The following is a 20851-nucleotide window of genomic DNA, read 5'->3' as shown; positions in this document are numbered from 1 at the left end:
GTCGCTGATACGCGTTTGAGCTGAAAACCTGAAAGTTGCGTTCGAGGTCACATGGTACAGCGGGCGCCGTAGTTTGGGAGTCGTTGACAAGTGTATTGGGGCAAGCTGAGCTGCTTGCTACACGGCCGCGTTATTTTTTATCTAGATTTTGCTGTTGTCAGTAGACTGTTCACCGCAGTTCTCGGAGAGAGAGGGGGGGGTTACAGGTAGAGCTGTTACGACTAACGCCAGAATTCGAAGTCAGCACTGTTCTTCTCCGACATTTAGTTTATCTTTTACGCCTGTGTTATTCGATATGAATAGGTTTGTGCGCTCGTCGAAGTACCGTCACGTGTTTGGGTCTTCTGCCAAGCTAGAGGATTGCTATTGCAATCTCAAGGTGTCTAAGAACCCGTGGGACTCGCCGTACGTTGCTGTGAATACGGAGTATCTTGCGGTTTGTTGGAACACGAGTGGTGGCGGCGCGGCTGGAGTTATTCCGCTTTCCAGCACAGGGAAGTTGTCCGACGTGTCGCTTTGCGACGAGCATACGAGACCCGTTTTGGACGTTGCCTTTAGCCCTTTCATGAATCGGTTGTTCGCGACGGCATCTGAGGACTCTACGGCCAAGGTGTGGCTGATTCCGCCCGAAGGGCCAAAGGGGAACATATCTAAGGCGGCGCAGACGCTGCAGGGACACGGACGCAAGGTCGGCACTGTGACGTTCAACCCCCGTTGCGGAGAACATCTTGGCGACGTCGGCCATCGACTTCAAGGTCAAAATATGGGACATTGAGAAGGGAGATGACGTCTTGACCTGTCAAGGGGGTCATGCTGGCAACATACAGAGCGTGGAATGGAACTGGGACGGATCCAAGTGTTGTACGTTTTGCAAGGACAAGATGCTCCGTATCATTGATCCGCGCAGCAACTCGGTTACCGGCGAGGTCTTGGCGCACGAGGGCGTCAAGGGGGGGCGCGCGATATGGCTGGGGGAGAAAGAATGGATCTTTTCCGCTGGATTTGGCAGACAGTCAGAACGTAAAATTGCTATTTGGGACCCAAAGAACTTATCAAAGCCACTTACAGAGCAAACGGTTGACAACGCAGCGGGAGTGATTATGCCGATCTACGACAACTCTTCGAGCATCGTGTTCACAGCCGGTCGAGGCGACTGCTCTATTCGCTACTACGAAATCGTCAACGACTCGACCATTATATACTTCCTGTCGTCTTACAGCTCTACGACTCCGCAACAGGGCGTCGCGGCCATGCCGAAGGTGGGCGTGGACGTCTTAAACAACGAAATCATGAGGCTCTACAAGGCGACTCCCACCACCATCGAACCCGTCTCCTTCAGGGTTCCTCGCAGATCGGACTCGTTCCAGAGCGATCTCTTCCCAGACGTTCCGGGGACAACGCCCGCACTCACCGCCAAAGACTGGCTTTCCAACAAAAACTCCAAGCCCGTACTGCAAAGCCTAGCCCCCAGCGGTGATGTACAGCGACAGGCGGCGGCCCCCGAGCGCGAATTCACGCCCGTCGTCAAGGAGCCCAAGGTGCTCTCGCAGGCTGCCCTCGAGGCACAAAACCGAGAGCTGACTTCCAGGGTCTCGTTCCTGGAAGCAGAGCTTGTCAAGAAAGACGCCATGATCAAACAATTAAAAGAATAAAGTACAACGCCTCTTGCGAGAGATAAGAGATTCACGTTCTGAGGTCTACAAATCGCTTTTCTTTTTCTTTTTTTACACTTCTCGGGGTTTATTGTTACCACGATCGCCCGTGGTGGCGTTTCATGAGAGATTCTAACGTTTACAAATCGCTTTCTTGTTTTTTTTTTACACTTCTCGGGGTTGACTGCTACTACGATCGTCCGTGGTGGCGTTTTTCTCTCTCCACAAAGCGTACGTCGGGGGTGTGGAAGGGCGGCACATGCCTGCGATATTGCGGGGGAACATGCGGTTGCAGGGGTCCCAAAAGGTGCCACAGTCGAACAACCGAAAGAATGAGGCGTAACACTTCTTGCGAGAGAGATTCACGTCCCGAGACCTGCAAAAAATTGCTAAAAAAAATTTTTTTTTTTTTCACACTTCTTGGGACTTGTTGCTATAGGCGTCTGTGGTGGCGTTTTTCTCTCTCCATAAAACGTATGTCGGGGGCGTAGAAGAACAGCACACGTCCGTGATGTTCCAGAAGAATCCGCGGCTATAGGGGTTCCCTTTTTGGAACGTGCCCTTGAGCTGTTGCGCGAAGGAGGGGAGAGATGTTAGAAAACTTTTTTTTTTTTGACGAGGGTAACGAGTGTTCGTACCTGTTCGTTCGTGGTCACTCCAAGGTAGATGAGGCGAAGGTGGTAGCCCAGGAGCGTGAGAATGACCAGTTCGCACACGGTGCAGTATATGACTATGATGAGGCTAGAGAAGCGAGAGTCAGAGAACGAGATAAGGACAAAGAAAAAAAAAAGGGGGTTTTCCTTACCTGGAAGGATTCCTAACGGCTAATCTGAATTCTGACAAATGCACTCGGTATAAGAGTTCGGTCAACGATGTGAGTTGGACGTATACTGTATTCAGCAGAGCCGCAAAGAGAAACATTATGAAGTATTTGTAGTTACGAGCTCCAATGCAATTACCAATCCAGGGACCTTTTTTTTTTTTTTTACACAAAAGAAGGTTAGTGGATGACAACTCGACTGCGTTTGCGTGCACGTGGTTTCGAGCGTATCTTACAATGGTGATCAAACTTTTCGATGCAGGAGTTGCACGCTCCGCAGTGGACGGCGCGGACGGGCCTGTAGAGGTTGCAAGTGTCTGGAAGAGTTGTTTAATATGAAGGAGCGAAGAAAAAAGGTGCGTTTTTTTGTACGAACCACAATATTTGCATTGGTAATCGATAGAAGCGCCACGACAGGTTATCTGTATTGTCTTGTAGGGCGCGGGCAAGTTGAAGGCATCTGTGGATGGAAGAAAGGAGAGGTCCCTTTTAGAAATTTTGCGAAAGAGGTGCATTTGACAGGTCTCTGGCTTCTCTTCCTTGACGGGTCAAGGAGCACAAACTTGCGCGACGCGTACCTCCACTTGGAGCGCGCTGTCTCGGTATGATGCCCGGATCTACGCACGACGTCTTGAGCAGCGCCGAACACATAAAGATGAGCAGGAGCGCCTCGAAGGGGATCAGTATGTACCCCAGTTCTATTTCTCTGATGAAGTAGACGACGCTGCGGTTCACGCGCAGTTTTCCGGAAGGGGGAGAGGTGAGTGATCGGTTCGATGCGGAGTGTGTGTGTGCAACACGGAGATCGGAAGAAAGTGTACACACACATATTTTTTCTTAGGAGAGCCTCGAGAGAAAATGCAGAGGACGTACACCGTGCTGAAATAAAGGGATATGGGAGCGAAGATGCAAAATAGCGTGGTGACAACATATCGGGCATCTGGACCAGAAATTAGCCTGCCATGACAAAAGAACTTATTGTTAGAAGGATAATCCCTGTAGGTTCTCCTGGGTTTGCGAGTTGGTTGTTCGGACTGCGAATGGTCATGAGAGTCCGACGCAGTAGAAGACATGGGAAGGTTTTTCTTTGTGCGGATCTGGATGAGTTACAAGATTGTAGGACGCGGAAGTATGAGGATGAAGGGTGTATCTCTCTCTATCAGGAGTCAGAGGTCATCGAACCGTTCAGTTCTTCAGAAATCTGGTCTCAGATGGAGTGGTGGGAGATGCAGAATGACAGATGCGCGTGTTGACGTGTCTGCACATAATATATAAATGGTTCGTCATGTTAGAAATAGCGGCCAATGATAAAGACACGTTCTTGCATTTTTGTTTAGATCGGGGTCGAACTTTGCACTCGAAGAAAAGCGTGGATTTCGAGAGCGTAGCAAGGAGGCGGAGCGAAGTGCTTGATACTTGAGAAGGGGAGAAGATCTTGCAAGCTTTTTCCGTGTTTTGTGAAATTTTTTTTTTTTTAAATTTTTATAGTCGACAAATCCGCCTCGGGCCTAGATTCGGTGCACGGCGCGATATTCTTAGAGGTGATGAGCCGGGCAGGTTTTGAATACATGGCCAGGGTGTTTGGCGGGTGCGCCAGGGCCACCCGACTTCGAAGGCAGACGGCTCGTTCTGGGAGCGGTGGAGGCTTGAAGAGGTCGCATGATGGAAGAGCAACCATAAAAGGATCAGGCCGATGGGGGGTTTCTAGGTTATATGGTACGGCGAGGTGAGGTTTACCGAGCAGAAGTTGCGAGAGCGAATATCGTTCTTCGGCGTGTGATGCATGTGCGTGCGTATAGTTTTTCTAGCAGAGAAGCGGCGACGGAGAGGAGTGTTTCGAGGGGCTTTTGAAGCGAGCGTCATTTCGCGTGTTTGCGTTGCTGAGTCTTTTGCGTTTTCGACTACCGCGGCGATCCGGTAAAAAAAAAAAAGTCGCCACAGCTGAAGCGGACGCCGCGCCCCGCGAGGCGGAGACGGTCCGATTGGATCACGGCGAGTCGACCGACAGTGGCGGGTTAACGCTGGTGGACCACACCGCTGCGCTTCGAGAAGCGTTGACCCGAAGGCGATACAAGGAATTCGACGATCTGATAGGCGAGCTGAAGGAAAAAGGCGTCTCGTTCGATGCGGAAATTTATGACCTCATCATTCGCTCCTACGTGTTGAGGAAGGCGCCCACGGCCTCCATGAACTGCTACTATGAAATGAAAGAGAAGGGGATCCACCTGACGATCGACACGTATAACGAGATGATTGGCAATTTTGAATGGATTCGAGACGCCGAGCCGACGTTCAGGCTCTACGAGGAGATCTTGGAGTTGGGGCTGACGCCGACGATCGACACCTACAACGCCATGATTAGAGTGGCGCTGACCACGAAGAACAACTCCACTGTAGAAACGATATTTGAGGAAATGAAGGAGAAGAACGTCGATTTCGGCCTGAGCACCTATTTGGAGCTGATCAAGTCCTACTCCAAGCAGCATTTGTCTCACAACGCGTTCAAGTGGTGGCAGGAGATGAACGAAAGGTTTCAAATCCACATGTCGGAGCTGGAGCTGCCGATGGACATCATCGACGGCTTATTCAAAACTTACTTCTATAGCGGCCACATAAGGGGATTGAAGGAGCTGATTGCGTACCACGACATCAAGGGAGTCATAATCCCGGAAGGCGCGTACATGAGGTGCTTGGAAGCCGTAGCAAGACAGAGCGAGCCCGACGTCGAATTTGCAGAAACTATATGGAACAAGCTCAGCAGCCAATACAACCCGACTCAAGCCGGATTCTCGGCATTGCTCTTGGCCTATTCCGCCGGACAGGGGAACCTGGAAAAAATATTCCGAGCTCTGCACTTTTGGATACCAAAGAAAAATTTTCATTTGCATCCGACAGTTCTTTTTTACGTATCTCGAACGGTAAAAGACCAAGATGCAATCGAGTGCATGTGTAACTTCGTCGACTCGATGTCCGCCCCCATCCCAGTCGACTGCTACAACGTCATCCTGAGAGCGCTGATGCACCTGGGCGACAGCGAGGCAATATGGGAAAAATACCAAGCTGTCAAAAATAAGTCGGTCACCCCGAACATGATGACCTGGCACGTGCTCCTCCACTCGTTCGCGTCTTTTCGCCGCCAAGAATACGCGCAAGCGGTCGTAGAAGACATGAAGCAACTCGGCGTCGAGTTGGACCACCTGTGTAAAGAGCATGTTATCAGGGGTGAGGCGATGTTCGGCGACATCGCGAAGGCCGTCGAGAGTCTGAAGAAACTCGCCCTATCAGCAAAGCCCTCTTTCGGGCTGTTTTATGCGCTAGTCAAGCTCGCCTTGGAAGCCAATAAAGACGACCTCGTCGACATGCTAATCAACGCCTCGCGCAAGTACCACAGCCCGTACGCCCTCATCTCGCTCAAGAAAAGTCACAAAGAAGCGAATGCTGCCCACGCCTCTGCTGAAAAGATGAGCGTTGAAACCGCGAATCAATAAATTTTTTTTTTTCCTCGTTGCCATAGCGATTTTCTCCCATAAAGACACGCTTCTGACCAGCAGTTTTTTTTCGGGACTCTCATGAACCAAAAAGACTCTTCTTTTTTTTTTCATACCCGAGCCTGACTCACAAATAAGCCCTAATTACTCCTCCACTCCCGCTCGACCCCCCCAATCATGGTGCGTTCGGAACCAAAACCGCGTTCGCCGGCTATCAACACTTTTCTTTGCACACCGCCCTCGCGTCGCCATTGACGCAAATTCGCCAAAAGTCTTGGATCTTCATATCTCCGGCTACCGCCGAGATCTATACGTACAAGAAGGGCGAAGACGGGGAACTGCGTTCTCCTGAGTCCAAGGACGAAGTACTAGTATACAGCTGCGACGAAACAATCTATGGCAAGGTCACAATAACAGTCAACAAAGAAGTCGAACACCGTGGCATCAGCGTCTATCTGATAGGACAAATAGGTACAAACACGTTCTACCCGAGCAACTGAACTTCAGCACGTCAATCTTTGCTTTAACTAGGGACTCAAAAAAAAACTGACCACTCACAAACTGCTTTACCACCTCTTTCTGATCCGGACCGCGCCAGACTTTGGGTACAAAAAGGCAAACAACCGAGATATTCTGCACGTAAGCAAGCAACTCTGTCCCCCAGGAAAGCTCACCTCGGACTACACCGAAGAGTTCGAATTTGCCGACGTTAAAAAAAACCTAGAATCGTACCAAGGCACAAATATCCAGATAAAGTATGTGCTGTTCTGAGCGCCTCCAAAATAACGCTCTTTCATACAATTCCATGAAAGGGGCTTTTGGCTTTGTGTGTTCATCATTCACCAACGAAATAATAACGGCTCCTCGCCATTCCTGTGCCACAGATATTTTGTAAAGGTGGTTTTGTCGCGCAATTACTTGTTCAACATCACCAATGAAAAGGAAGTCAAGATTGTGAGATACAAACTCGCGGTCCCTGAGAGCTCGCCCCTAAGCGTCGAAGTAGGTATCGAGGGCTCCCTCCAACTCACGCTGTTCTATTCAAAAAACATATATCACTTAGAAGAAATCGTGCTAGGAAAAATTTACTTTTCGTTGGTTCGCCTCAGAGTCAAGGCGGCACTGCTCATCCTTCTGCGACAAGAAGTCGTCGGTATACACCCAAATGCTCATATCCAAACGGAAGAGCTGGGCAAGTTTGAGGTTATGGATGGCATACCCGTGAAAGGCGTCTCCATTCCCATCCGCATGTTTTTAGAGAATTACAAATTGACGCCGACCTATGAATATCCAACTGAGGAATTTACCCTGAAGTATTATTTCAATTTCGTGTTGACAGATCACGATAATCGAGTCTACTTTAAACAACAAGAAATCAAGCTTTGGAGAAAAGCCCCAAACCTTCACATCAAAGAATCTGGAACCGGAGGCCCGTTCTCAAGGTTATCCAAAAATGTGCTGACGAAACGCGAGGGAAAAGAATCCAAGAAATAAAGGACCCTAGACCTCTCAGCACAGTAACACTCCCTTGGATTAAATCTTAGAAAAAATGTCAAAAGCCAGCGGAAAAATATGTATTTTTTTTGGTCGCCGCAATTTCCAGCAAGCACGCCAGCGACCAAGAAACGTTTATTAGCTATACAGCCAATCATCAACGTCTCGAACTAGTCAAATATCTAATTTCTTTTGGGCATTTTTTCAGGGCTCAGATTCGCCTTTTATGTCCCCACATTTTATGGTCAGTCAATAAGAGAAGTATCATCATCGCCCTAGTGTTGAGAGACTCTGCAAGACTACATGCAGTACGATGGCCAGGAAATAAGGCCAGAGTCATCTGGGCCATATATCTTTCCGCCTCGTTCTACGTGCATCAGTCCATAAACAGCGTCTGAGCGATTAAGCATAAGAAAACACAAAAGTTTTTTTTTTGACGTCATCAATACATATACACGGAAGCCAACAATTTCAAAAAAGTTTTTGATCATCATTTTTCAAGGACCGACGAACTCTATCTTAACGGCAAGGCCGTGGTCGGTCTGCGAAGAAGAAAAAGTGTGCCTCATAATGCCAGTGCGCGGAAAAAATGATGAATTGTATCGACCAGCTGACGAAACTTGTACATAACCGAATCTTTTTGGAACGATGCCTCGGAATTTCTTGCAAAAAAAAATATCAAAAAGCAAGTCCTTTAAACATGTGCGCCAAGGATTGGCATTTTTTTTGTGTTACGGCATATCGAAAAATATATATTAATACGAATGAATAGAATGCCTTTTTTAAGAAAAAAGAAGCTCATGCATCGCTCCTGGCAAAATTTTATACAGTTCCACCAGCGTGCTATCAAGACATTTATTCCATTTGCACCGCGCTTGCAAATAGCCAAATCAAAAAGCAAATTAAATTTAAGCGAAAGGTGCGCGACTCGATGTTCGATTTAAAAACGTTGTACAAAAGAATTGGAGACTAAATACTTTTAAAATGATCTTATGCGGGAAATACAGAAAAAAACAGAGTTTGCAGACGTCATTCGCCCTTTGATAGAGCAAGGAGAAATCGAACAAGCCTTCAAAGAATGCAGCCAAAAATCCTTTTCTTTAGATCTGTCTGTATTGAGAAAAAAAAATCTACTTTATGGGGCAAAGGATGACGGTGCTGGCCACAAGAAGACGGTTTATTCGCTCGAGATATTGAATACCTTAGCTAGCTCAGAACGTTCCGATCAAATTCTTTTTGTTTTCCAAGAAAAATTGGTACCAAATCAGAGAACCTTTTACAACACAGCCTTGGTGGCCCTGTGCAACGCCAAAAAGCTCGATCAAGCCTACAGGTTATTTCAATATGCCAGAATATATCACTCAGTGACGCCGTCACTCTATGCTTGCTATCGCCTGATTCAGCTGTTTCAAAAAGCAAAACGGGTCGACGTTGTAGAAGCCATCTTCGCAGACATAAAACAAACCTACGTACCCAATGCTCAAGTTTACCAGACAATTTGGGAGTCTAAACTCTCGCAAGTTAGGTGTCAGAACCCATTTGACGACAAACCCATGGCTGTCATAAAAGAAATGACAGAATTGAATATTTTCCCCACTGAAAAAATGTTCGTTAAATTGATTTCACATCTCATCGATCAGACCAAGGACCAAGAATGTTACAGAAATTTGGAAACGGATACGAGGAGGCTCAATGATATCGAACAATTGCTTAGAGATACCTATGGATATGCACCAAATTGTATCGATTTAGATACCCATCATAGGCCAAACAGGCTGTCTCAGGTATTGTGGAAACGTTGGCTCCGTGCGCGCATTCAAATTAGTGGGCATTTATCTGCATTCCAACTGGCCAGTCGTTTGATCTTCGTGTCGTCGTCACACGCTCGACCGTCGGAAAAAGCAGGAGTGTGTATGCAGTCATGGGTCACCATAATGCCTATGTCGCCGAAAACCACTTCTTTCGAGTTGAACCATCGCTCCAACTTGGTTCGAAAAATTGCCGTCCCCTATTCGCCCTATGTGCAGCTAGCTATCGAGTGCGGAGCGATGGGGGCCCATTCAGCCACATTGGCCGCATGGAAAATGATTCCTCTCCACGTCAAACCACCTGTCGAAGCACTGCGAGTCATGATTGCCGCCACCGACCCGGAGTCGCTGTACAAGCTCTGGCAGTCGATCCCTCTGGAATACAAAAAACAAGACATTATTTTGTTAGCATTTTTGCAGTCTGGATTGAAACACAAAAATCTAAATGCACAATTTGTCGATGATGTCATAAAACTTTCAGGACCAATCGTCCACAAACGTGTATGGCAACGCACTTTGATGAAGGTATATGCAGCTATTAACCAACCGGAAAAATTGCTTGAAGTCATCCTAGCACACGCAGGAAATCGAGAGAGGTGTCGCAATACCTCTCTTTATATCGAACCCCTGTCAGCCATTCGTTCAGTTGAGAACCGAGCATTCGCTTGGCACGTCGTGGTCCGGCTCTTTCAACTTCCTGCTATTCGACGCGATCAGGAATTGGTGAATGCACTTCTAAATCTGTCGAAAAGATGTCTTGTCTCTAGCGAACTCTCGCTGGAAGACATCGACAAGCAATTCAACGTTCATCCCACCCCCGCGACTACCAACCCGGTGGCGGAGGCAAGCATATGCATGTCTGCAGATCGCGTGCAGCCAAAGGCCTTTTCATAACACGCTATAGAGGAACCGTGCGGCCAAGAAAATGAAAAAAAGCACGTTTTCCAGCATAAAAAAATTATATATATATATATTATGACCCCCTCTTTTTTTTTCCGCCCTTTTTCAATAAGGGCGATCCCTACGATCGGATCTTCTTTTCGAAATGGAGTCCCTTGCCGCCACATTAACGGTGTCATCCGATTGGCCCTTGTCCGCCTTGCATCTGTGGCAAGTATCCCTTCTTGCAAAGTTTTTGAATGAGCACTTCTTGCAAGTCCAGTCCCCAACATGAGGTACGTATTCATTTCGAAACGGCTCAGACCCAACACCGCTTTTGACCACGTGTGCATGAGTGGGTCTCGACAGCCGACACTGTTTGCACTCCATCCTCCATGAAAAGTTCATATTGCCACACTTCGGACAAATCCAATCTCCCTCACGTGGCACTCCCCCTCGACCCCTAAATATACCACGAGAAAAAAAAGCTTGGTCGTGATACCCTCCTGTGTCTCCTAAATAGCTACCATCGCTCCCCGCTGGTATCAGCGGATGGAGCGCCGTAGCCATTTCGGAATGATGACTAAGTTCCAACCCACTTTTGATAAAGTTCCCACCGCCCATCACGTGACTGCCATAACCGAACGGACCCGGATTGTAACCCCCACTACCTCCATACCCACTATAGTCAGTCCTATTGTAATCATACCCATGACCGTACCCTATCGGTGGCATCATACCAAAATTCTCAAAATACTCCCTGCCACCGTTTATATAATTTCTTCGATATAGATCGTGACTATAGTCAAGTTCGCCTCTATTATAATACACCCCGGGCTTGACTGACCTGTCCAATGCAATTTGGTCATTCAACGACGAATAGTCCCCAGGCGGTATGAGAGTCACCAAAATCGGCCCATGGTCACCCCAATGCTTCCCTTGAAAATATTCGACAGCTTTCTTGGCCAATTCTGGCGTTTCAAAGGCCACTCGAGCTTCTCCTTTGGGCTGCTGAGTGACGGGATCATATATAATCTGAATAGAAGGCTGCGGCGGATCTTCATGACGATTCATCTTCAGCTGGCCGAACTCCCCAAAATAGCTGGCCAGTTTCTCGATCGTCACATCGGAAGGCAAGTTGGAAACATAAATGTGGTCTCCCCCGACCATGAACGGAGAGTAATACGGATAAGGCGTCCCGCCGCCAACGGGGCCCCCGTGAGACGGATAGACGCTAGTGTGATGCATCATATAAGAGGAAGGATCTAAAACTTCAGGGGACTGAAACGGTAATTGTGTGCCGTACGCAGTCGCCATAGTTGTACCAGCTGGATGACTCTGATTTTGCTGTACCGCATAATTGCTCTTGTAAATAGATGAATTTTGAGACGAAATTATCCGATTACTGCCACCATTGGTCCCATTTGTGCTGCTACTACTATTATTGCTCGCACTGGTGCTGTTGCCGTTGCCGTTAGTACTGTTCGCGCTGTGAGCATCGCTATTATTGTGGCCATTGCTGCTGTTCGCACTTGCACCGTTGCTGTTGCCATCGCTGCGGTTATACGATGACGCGTTGTTCTGAACGCCCGTGCTCAGAGGCTGATAGGACGAGGCCGAGGAAGATGACTGTTGTTGTTGCTGGCCCGACGACAGCGAAGATACCACCGGGGACGAGCTGCTGTTAGCGGACTGGTTCATAGACGTCAACAACGTGCTGAGTTGCTGCGCTTTTTCTGTTGAATCAAACATGCTTATCGGATTGTTGCCATTCATCAAAAAATTCAGTACAGAGCTGTCGGAAGACGTGTTGGGCAGCACTGAATTCATGGGCGGCTGAATCTGAGTTAACAGCGTTTCCGTGCCAGAAGAAGACGCGCGTCTGGGATCCGACGCATTCCTCAGCAACGGGGTAGTGCTTGTGCCAATTGAAGACGCCGAATAGCCCCCTCCCCCTACCCTTGGGTCTGTAGATTCCATACCATTCACGAATCCACTGCAAATATAAAAAACCTCCGTGCGGGCATTTGCCGGGCACGCCCAAGATGCAATCTATGTTAATGCACTACCAATATACCTGTGTGTACAAAAAAAATAAAAACCAAATTCGCGCGAAAATATATCTACGTCGTAACCCTCTACACAAAAAAATGCGCGCAATAGAGAGAAGTATGAAAGCTTTCTAGAACAGTGCAGCCAGCGGTCACAACTTGTAGACGTAATACCCGACGACTTAAGAATGAGTCGCTCGAAAAAATAAAGAAAAAAAACCTACTAAAATAATCCGCACTCCTTTCTTGAATTCACCAAGAGGTCCTCGGTGGCCGTACCAGGAAAAAAAAAACTCTCGCGATAAAGAGGAAGTAGTGTCATACGCGCCCAGACTCTAGTGCCATATGTCAAATGTCGAACGCAATTTACAACACATTCGTGTATGGGACCACACACACTTCCCTCCGCCTACTGGCTTTCCTGTCCTGTCTCTCTCTTCCTTTCCGAAGGCAACTATCGATTTCGAGCGATACCTAGACAAGGGCTCCGAACTAGCCGGATTTTCAGAGTTTCCGGAGTTTGAAACACACGACGAGCTTCACACACCACGCACCACACACCCATATCTATTTGGTGTAGATGACGACGCTATCCAAAGATGGTCTATACGTAACATACACATCGATAAAAAAGCCCCGCGACCTAAACAGCGACGCACCGCTGCTGCCAAAAAATCCCCACCTCAGTGGACTCTGGCACCCAAGCCACCTACAATCACCGAAAACGCCGAATTTAGATCGGCCATCTTTACACAAACCTCTGGTCTGACATTTTCAGAACATAAGCGATGGATAAATCTCCAAAATAAAACTGAACAAACGAATTCAGCTTCCAATAGCAAACCAGCCGACTTGAGTCTACTACAACGCGTGCGTATGGAACAACATCGCTATTTATCTCAGATTAAACAAGAAATTCTCAAGCATTATGGAATATATTACACTATGCTTCCCACCAAGATCGCAAAGCTGATCCAAGTCATCATTCGCGCCAAAACAAAAATGTGCTATCCACCTGTCTACGCTCTTTTGCCAAGTTCTGACATCCATTTATCAACACCAAATTCAACAGCGCTGTGTCATTTGAATCTTAAGTGCAGCCATAGCATGCAGTCTATAGGATATGCATTTTCTATCGAGCAATACCCACTGCCAGGGTTCAAGATAACGCCAAATACTTACGACTATATACCCTATTGGACCAACCAATCATTCGAGTTCCCATCGAGCGGATCTAAATTCATCAAAAAGATACACCCTGTAGTATCTAGAGACGCTAACATCCGCAATATGGGCAATCAAGGGAAATTCACATGTGCACTTTCTTCTTCCACGCTACAAACTCTTATGTGTTCAGATATGAATATCACATGGGAAATCCCTGTCATCGTAGATACCGTTTCTGTCCTAGATACAAATTGCGAGTCTCGCCACACCACTCGCCAAGTCGTTTTCTTAGATAAACCTCTTGTACCTGAGACGTTTACCTGTAGAGAAAAAATGGAAAAATTTTATAAAATGGCGCTCAAATGTCAACTCCTTAATTCTCAAGATCCTCGTACAATCAGAACATACCAACCTGCTAAAATCCTTCCATCTAAAGACAGCCACTTCTATGAGTATCCTGATTTGAGGACAGGCACGGACAACCTCAACTACGCCGAATGGGTCTTGAACGATGACTTGGTTTTGCTAGTTCGGCACAAGATCGACAGTTTGGCGCCACGGTCATCGCCCACGACATCTGAGTACCGTCTCACGTCCGAATTCGAGTCAGAGGTACAGCAAAGGTCGACGGTCATTTTCTCTAAAATACAATACATCCCCGGCGATCAATACAGAGAAGAATTGACTCAGACAGAATTGTCTCGATTGTGGACGCGCTTACTCATCTCAGGAAATTCTGAGGCGCTCGTAACATGGGTGGATCCATACGAACTCAAACTAAGCCACGTCAACGTGCTGAGTCAAAAAGATCTCTGTGATAAGATCGCATTTAATCCTCGAATTTCATTACATTTTTTGTACCTAGTTTTGAAGCGTTGCCACACCTTGGTACCCGGGTGCTATTTACTGGTTCACAAAAAGGGATGCAAAAGTGTCATGCTGTTCAGTGAAAACTGCTCAGCTTTGAATAGAACCACTTATGTGAAAAATATTCACCGAACACAAAGCGAAGCTGGCGAAACAGATTTTGTCACTTGTGCTTATCAAAATTTTGTGTGGAATCATCAAAGAACCAATCAGATACCAAACACTTTTCCACCACCGTTGGCCGTTGACAACCAGTTGGAAAAAATTTGTTCATCCTATGCCAAGACCAAGCATTGTAATGAGCCTCACTGCCCATCTATCCATCTAACTCCAGAAGAGCTCGAAACAAAGAGTGCGATGAGTTCAACAGGTAAAACAGCTCAAGCATGCGTACAGACGATGACGTGTGAAGAAGGGGGGGTCTTTCCAGGCACCGACGAAAGAAAGGACAGAAAAAATGCTCGAAGACAAGCCAGAGGTAAAAGTTCTAAAAGGCCACAAATCATTTGAAAAGACAAGGTCAGCTTCCAATAAGAATGATTGGTCCGATTTAGAAAAAAATTTGGACAAAAGGGCTGCTTTCAGTAGTGCCACCGCCAGTTTCAGCGAAATGAGAAGTGTATAGAGAACGGTATACAGTCCATAACTTTTTTTTGAAGCCGTCGTCGCAGACCGCGCAAAAAAACTCAAAAATATTTACAATGCAGAACTCGTACGTTTTTGAAACATTGTGTGTGATAAGTGCGCATTTCTAGATCCAGCCTGTTGAGGGTATCTTCGTGCTTCCCTAAAAAAAAAAAAGTTAACGGATTTTTATAACCAAAATATTTTATTTTTTTATAGATCAGGAATATTTTCGATCTTCCGAAACAGCTCAAATACTCTACCAAAGCAGAATTAGTTACAAAAAATATAATATAAATCCAAAAAGAGCCTGTGATATTCTTCAAATCGATCAAGTTCAATAGCCTCACGAATATATTTGAACCATTCTAAATAATGATACAAATTATGCGATACGAGTAGAATAGTTGCCAACATTTCGTGAGTATTAAGTAGATGATGTATGTAACATTTAGAGTGGTTGGTACAAGTGTAGCAAGGACAGTCATTCAAAATTGGAAAAACGTCTGTTTTGTAAATTGGGTCGTTTAGGTCGAGTTCGTTTGAAAAACTGACGTCGTCTGTCATATGCCGTTTTCGCGGACTTTTTTTTAGTAAATCTAGAGGAAATACGAGAGCGTGGCCCAATGCAGCAATTTTTGTTGGATAATTATTAGAAAACACATCAACGCCAGAAGCGATGGCATCTAGTATTTGGTCTGGTTGTTCCAAGCCAGGTACCATGCGAGCAAATTCTGGAGGTAACATTTGCAATGACAGGTCAATGTGGTGCTTACGATCCTCATTAATTTCATCGAGGCCGAAACCGCCTAAAACGTATCCTTGTATAGGATCTATGTTTTTCGACCTATAGTGAGCCTGTCGTTCTAGAATACTTCGAATGCAGCGAAAACGCTCAAATATGTTCTGTGAGCCTTGAATAACGGCGAAGTAAAACCTTTCCTTTCTTTGTGAAGACTTATTGCATATAGTTGTTAAGAAGCAATCAAGCCAAGTCAGCGTCTTGTCGACACACTTCCTGATGCTTTTGTTTCCTGGGTAAAATGAGACATCGAAGCTCATCAGAGTGCACATATCGCAATCGAGTATTTCACATAGGAAAAAGTAATCGGCCACGCTCAGCTCTCTTTTGCCACCAGGCATCGAAACATAAAGAGAGTTTTTAACACATGTCACAGAATCAAACTCTGAACAATCTTTGTATGAAAGGTTTAATATTTTATCTTGTAGGTTGAAGAACTTGTGTCCGCCCTGGTTATAGTTTTTGAGGGTCTCTAAGTCAGCGGAGCTACCAAATTGGCAACACCGATAACAAAAAATTAACAAATTGAACCAGTGACAAAAAAGCCTAATTAGGAAAGAGGTGATAATTTTCCAAATCGTACAAATCTTTGGCACAAAGGTTTACAGCCTTTAGTTGCGAAAGTTTTTGTAATAAGTCAGGTGTTAGATTCTGTGGACTACCTTTTGGGGAATGAGTAATGAATCCTGGAGTGAGCATGGTTTTGTTGTTGACTGAAATGATTCCAGACCTAGCACGAGATTCTGAACATGTAGAGAGAATCGAGAACATTGGCTTTGCCGAGGCCTTCGATCTTAGTTGGTCAGGATCCATCCTTACCAGTAAGGTAGTGAGACAAAGAATACACAAGTTTGATAATCTGTCAAATTGTACAAATTTATTATTTTGAGATGTAAAATTTGTCTCACAGACACAAAGCTGCTCAACCAAATACAACCATAATAACAACGTGTTTAAAAAGTTTCTATTATTTCTATCCATGGGACCAGCAGATGAACTAAATATGTTCCATTATTCTAAATCCCTTAACCTATATATATATTATATAGGAGACATTCAACAGGGGCATATTATATCTCCATGTCGAAGAATTCTGAAAAGTGGTATCTTTGATTTTGTACTTTGAAATTGCTTGTAGGATTATGAACTGTGGTCTCTATGAAGCCATTCTTTTTTTTTTGATTGGCTAGCGCACAAGAGATTAGATTCACAATTATTTTGGTATGTATTCGGTCATTGACGCGCTTGTTTCCAATGATAAAGGTTTGTATTTAACCCACGCCCCTGAAGTCCACTGAAAAAGTGTGTCGGAAATTTGATGTGTATCATATTATTGTGTTCGTGTGTTGGAGATAAGGAAGGTTACTTTGGTCTAATCGCATAGTCTCAATTTTGAAACACATGCTTACGTGTTTTTTTTGATGCAGTCTACTAAGCTACAGTCGATTCAACATGCCGAATCTAACGAGAGTCCGTGTAGTCCACATAATCAACTAAAGAAAAAGAAAGAAAAAAAGCGCGGACTGATCGATCCTATCAATACTTCCTGTGACAAGAAGAAAAAACACAAAGAGCCCTATGATTGTAGCACTTCAGCTGCCTCTCAACCACCTTCTGGGCTCGGTTCATCCGACAGAAACACCGAGAAACAAGCGGTCGCTGATTTTCGCCGAGAGCATTTGATTACGGTCAGCTCACAAGAATCTATTTTTGATCCAATTTTTAGTTTTTCACAACTCAATTTTCCTCCGAAACTTGTTTCTTGTCTTCAGTCCTTTTCTGAGCCAACGCCTATACAGAGCCAATGTTGGCCCATTATACTCGCCAGAAGGGACATAGTAGGAATAGCCGAAACGGGGTCTGGCAAGACGCTAGGCTTTTGTCTGCCAATCTTGTACCGGCTCGATCAGTCAATATCCCCTGCAGGAAGGAAAAGGCTCCGTGTATTGATTTTGACGCCTACTCGAGAGCTGGCGATGCAGACGGCTGAAGTGTGCGATAAAATAGGAAAGGAAATAGGAATTTGCGTACGTAAATCTCGTCTGGCGCGTGACTTCATAAAAAGATAAAAGAAATGTTGATGATGATATTTTGTTTGTTTCATGACGGTCTTATGAACGAGAGTGCACTTTGTATGTGCGTTTTATGGCTCTCTTGATTCGACACAAATAGCTGAAATTTTTTTTCTTTATATAGATAAATTTGTGTGTGTGAATCAATGACTGACTTTTTATGTGCATATATGCGAGATTAGACAGTATGCGTGGTTGGTGGCTTACACCGATCAATTCAGAAGAAGCAGCTGAAGAAGGGTGCTGATATTGTCGTGGCTACTCCTGGTCGACTTTTGGATTTGACAACAGAAGATGACTTGAGTCTCAATTACATTGAATTCTTCGTTTTAGATGAGGCAGATCGAATGTTGGATATGGGCTTTGAGAAGGACATTCGTGCTATTGCTGATCATCTTCCGGAAAAAAAACAGACGCTTATGTTTAGTGCGACATGGCCGAAATCGATTCAGAGTATCTGCAATCAATATTTGGTATCTCCGATTAAAGTAACAATAGGTAAAGCTGATCAGCTCAATGCAAATCGCAACATCAAGCAGATTGTGGAAGTGATAGATCCCAAGTCTCGCGACGCGCGTTTGCGCGAGCTACTGAAAATGTACCACAATGGCAAGAACAAAGTGATTGTGTTTGTCTTATATAAAAAGGAGGCGTCAAGAATCGAGCGGATGCTGCGCGAGCGAGGCTGGAACGTTCAAGGACTGCACTCTGACAAAAACCAAGCACAAAGAACAATTGCGATGAATTCGTTCAAGTGCGGACAGTGTCCGTTACTTGTCGCTACAGATGTGGCTGCGCGTGGTGTCGACATTGAGGATGTCGAATACGTGATCAACTATTCATTCCCGTTGGTCATGGAGGATTACGTCCATCGTATAGGTAGAACTGGCCGCTCTGGCAAGTTGGGTACAGCGCACACTTTTTTTACTGTTTTTGATAAGAAGCACTCTGGAGCGCTTATTCAGTTGCTAAAAGAGGCAAAACAGGTTGTTCCACCGGAGATATTAAAATTTGGAACAGCTATTCAAGAAAAAGAGCCAAAAATAGGAAAGATTGAATTAAACGTGGAATGCAATGACGATCATTTGATTTTCAATTAAATAAGAATATGCAGAACATTCGCGATGTTATTTACAGAATTCTGTGCAGAGAATTTTAGGTGAAATGGTATCACAGCTATTCAATATAGTAAATGCTTGCCAGATGCAGTGTTTCCATATATTTGATATCTCAAAAAAAATTACCAAACTACGTTTAGTGTGTGTGATATATATATATATATATATTATTGCATTTTGTAAAAACATATTTGATTATTTTTTGTAATTATTGGCTATCTTTTTGAAACGCCTGATGTCGTGCATCTATGCTTGTTCACCTCCCCCAGTATCTCTGAGCTACTATTTTGTCAGGAAGCATCCTATACTACGAATAATTTATCCTCCACCAGGTAAGCCACGTAGCTTTGTATTTGGCCTATTTTTAGGAACTTTGACTATTTCATTGCTATTGTCTCTCTGTCTATGGAAGACCAACGAGTATTGCAATATCCAAACACAATGTAATGATATCTGCGATCGGTCCATCAAGTGCGAAAAAAAAAATTGCAATTCACTGGTCAATAATAGTATGATTATTAATGTTTGGGAAAACATCTCCTCGGATAGCGTCAAATCTCGGTTAAGCGTTTGTATAAACTCTGCTGAAAGATGGAAGAAGACAGATGTACGTAATTTACTTTAATGGTTGAGACGTTTGCCTTCTATTTTTTCCCCAGATGTCTGCATATCAAACACATACCGGTGACTGTTTTCTTTGGCTGCTTCTTCCACAATACCTTCTACGCAGCGTTTATCATTTACTCACCCCATTGTAAGGAGAAGGATAGGGATATTTATAGAAATTTGGGATGCCTCTATTGCGGTGACAAAGATGGTAAAGGGCAGGAAATAACACTAGGTTGCATGATACCATTTCAAGGGCATGCTTGTGATGAAGAGAAGCAGCGCATGGACATCCTGAATGGTGCCACTTCAATTGGAGTTGTTCTTACAGTACTCTTCGTTCCAAGATTTTTGGATTTTGTTATTCAACAATTAGCGTTCATCTTTTTTTCTAAATACTACACTCATGCACAAAAAAAAAAGGTCATGGGATTCAGCGTCTCGACGCTGGTGCTTATAGGGATTATCTCTAGCGTGATCTTTTTAGCTATTCGTAGCAACACGCGCTTCCTGGGTACTCGCTTGGCAATTTGGTTCCTTAGTTTCTTGGCAAGTATCCTGATTGTTGAGCCAATATTTTTGCTCTTTACTTACTACGTCCTTCGATTCGACTGCAATTTTGGAGGGGAAGAAGAAATTCGAGACCCGTTTCCTCCCATTGAAGAATCATCCAGATAAGTAAATAGATGAACAGGCGATTGCTCATTACTTATTAAAAATGGATGCGAATATTGTGTACATTGTTGCAGAGGGGTGTATCAATGTTCTCCGAATTCTTCCGACTATAATTGTGTTTCAATGGCGGTACCCGAAACATCGAACTCGGTGCCAAGCAATACATTTTGAACAATTCTGAATAGCTCACATTCGGCACAGCCTAATTAACAGATCATACCAAATATCCAATGCTTTCAGTTTTTTTATTATGAACACCAGCATAGCGATATGATGGGACTCTTGGCAAATTGTGCTCTATAAAAAAAAGTATTTCTCGTTACTTACTCGGCGCCTTCTGTCATTTGTCTCCGCATGCCCTTTGACGCCTTTAGGTTACGACAATTTTTCGGTTAGCCCATTTTATTGGCGCAGCTGTCATGACAAAAGTACAAAAACTCGATTGCACAATGCATTTCGAAGTGGAGACCTCGATGCGCTCCTCCTCGCGAAAAACTTGTACTCCTCTTCTCCTGTATTGTGGGCTTGTGCCTGATAAGTAGATATGATGACCAAGTGTACCGAGGCTTCCTTTAAGGCGCAGATTACAGACAAAACTCGTAGGCAAAGACGCCGAGAGGTTTTCCCAATGTATAGATTGTAAAGACGATGTCGACTTGCACGAAGTTCATTTTGCGGAAAGAATTGGCCATATTTTCAGTCAGTAGGGAGAGAACTCATTGGAACCA

General features: G+C 45.0%; 7 protein-coding genes and 1 long non-coding RNA gene across 9 annotated transcripts; 5 read left to right on the top strand and 3 right to left on the bottom strand.

Annotated features, from left to right (window-relative positions):
• Positions 1-295: 295 nt before the first annotated feature.
• On the top strand, positions 296-775 carry LOC126319990 (coronin-A-like). The gene has a single exon (XM_049993726.1). It carries the CDS (start codon positions 296-298, stop codon positions 773-775), a length of 480 nt encoding a protein of 159 aa, XP_049849683.1.
• Positions 776-881: 106 nt separating this feature from the next.
• On the top strand, positions 882-1652 carry LOC126319989 (coronin-A-like). Its single transcript, XM_049993725.1, has one exon. The coding sequence runs from the start codon at positions 882-884 to the stop codon at positions 1650-1652; it is 771 nt and encodes a 256-aa protein (XP_049849682.1).
• A 39-nt stretch (positions 1653-1691) lies between these two features.
• On the bottom strand, positions 1692-3995 carry LOC126319859 (palmitoyltransferase ZDHHC18-like). 2 transcript variants are annotated; one of them, XM_049993544.1, is made up of 7 exons: positions 3346-3995; positions 3051-3196; positions 2849-2932; positions 2709-2789; positions 2458-2623; positions 2291-2393; positions 1709-2219 (listed from the first exon to the last, which is right to left on the bottom strand). In XM_049993544.1, exons 1-7 carry the CDS (start codon positions 3543-3545, stop codon positions 2064-2066), a joined length of 936 nt encoding a protein of 311 aa, XP_049849501.1. In that variant the 5' UTR covers positions 3546-3995; the 3' UTR covers positions 1709-2063. The 2 variants fall into 2 exon arrangements, with proteins under 2 accessions (XP_049849502.1, XP_049849501.1); XM_049993545.1 differs by having other exon boundaries at positions 1692-2219; positions 2709-2770; positions 3051-3805.
• Positions 3989-6003, top strand: LOC126319857 (uncharacterized). The gene is made up of 2 exons (XM_049993542.1): positions 3989-4188; positions 4405-6003. Exons 1-2 carry the CDS (start codon positions 4017-4019, stop codon positions 5958-5960), a joined length of 1728 nt encoding a protein of 575 aa, XP_049849499.1. The 5' UTR covers positions 3989-4016; the 3' UTR covers positions 5961-6003.
• Positions 6004-6050: 47 nt separating this feature from the next.
• On the top strand, positions 6051-7820 carry LOC126319858 (vacuolar protein sorting-associated protein 26-like). The gene is made up of 4 exons (XM_049993543.1): positions 6051-6140; positions 6233-6431; positions 6559-6715; positions 6845-7820. Exons 1-4 carry the CDS (start codon positions 6138-6140, stop codon positions 7452-7454), a joined length of 969 nt encoding a protein of 322 aa, XP_049849500.1. The 5' UTR covers positions 6051-6137; the 3' UTR covers positions 7455-7820.
• A 5196-nt stretch (positions 7821-13016) lies between these two features.
• Positions 13017-15030, bottom strand: LOC126319856 (uncharacterized). Its single transcript, XR_007557764.1, has 3 exons — positions 14943-15030; positions 13768-14713; positions 13017-13679 (listed from the first exon to the last, which is right to left on the bottom strand). It is a non-coding gene; the product is annotated as an uncharacterized LOC126319856 (long non-coding RNA).
• A 6-nt stretch (positions 15031-15036) lies between these two features.
• On the bottom strand, positions 15037-16489 carry LOC126319854 (queuine tRNA-ribosyltransferase accessory subunit 2-like). Its single transcript, XM_049993539.1, has 2 exons — positions 16236-16489; positions 15037-16138 (listed from the first exon to the last, which is right to left on the bottom strand). Exons 1-2 carry the CDS (start codon positions 16463-16465, stop codon positions 15124-15126), a joined length of 1245 nt encoding a protein of 414 aa, XP_049849496.1. The 5' UTR covers positions 16466-16489; the 3' UTR covers positions 15037-15123.
• Positions 16480-19068, top strand: LOC126319855 (uncharacterized). The gene is made up of 3 exons (XM_049993540.1): positions 16480-16873; positions 17080-17679; positions 17907-19068. Exons 2-3 carry the CDS (start codon positions 17629-17631, stop codon positions 18822-18824), a joined length of 969 nt encoding a protein of 322 aa, XP_049849497.1. The 5' UTR covers positions 16480-16873; positions 17080-17628; the 3' UTR covers positions 18825-19068.
• The last annotated feature ends 1783 nt before the right edge of the window (positions 19069-20851 follow it).

This window comes from Schistocerca gregaria, unplaced genomic scaffold (assembly GCF_023897955.1).
Source record: "Schistocerca gregaria isolate iqSchGreg1 unplaced genomic scaffold, iqSchGreg1.2 ptg000691l, whole genome shotgun sequence".
Classification (NCBI taxonomy): Eukaryota; Metazoa; Arthropoda; class Insecta; order Orthoptera; family Acrididae; genus Schistocerca; species Schistocerca gregaria.
Note: the sequence above shows the minus strand (reverse complement) of the source record. Positions and strands in the feature narration are given on the sequence as shown.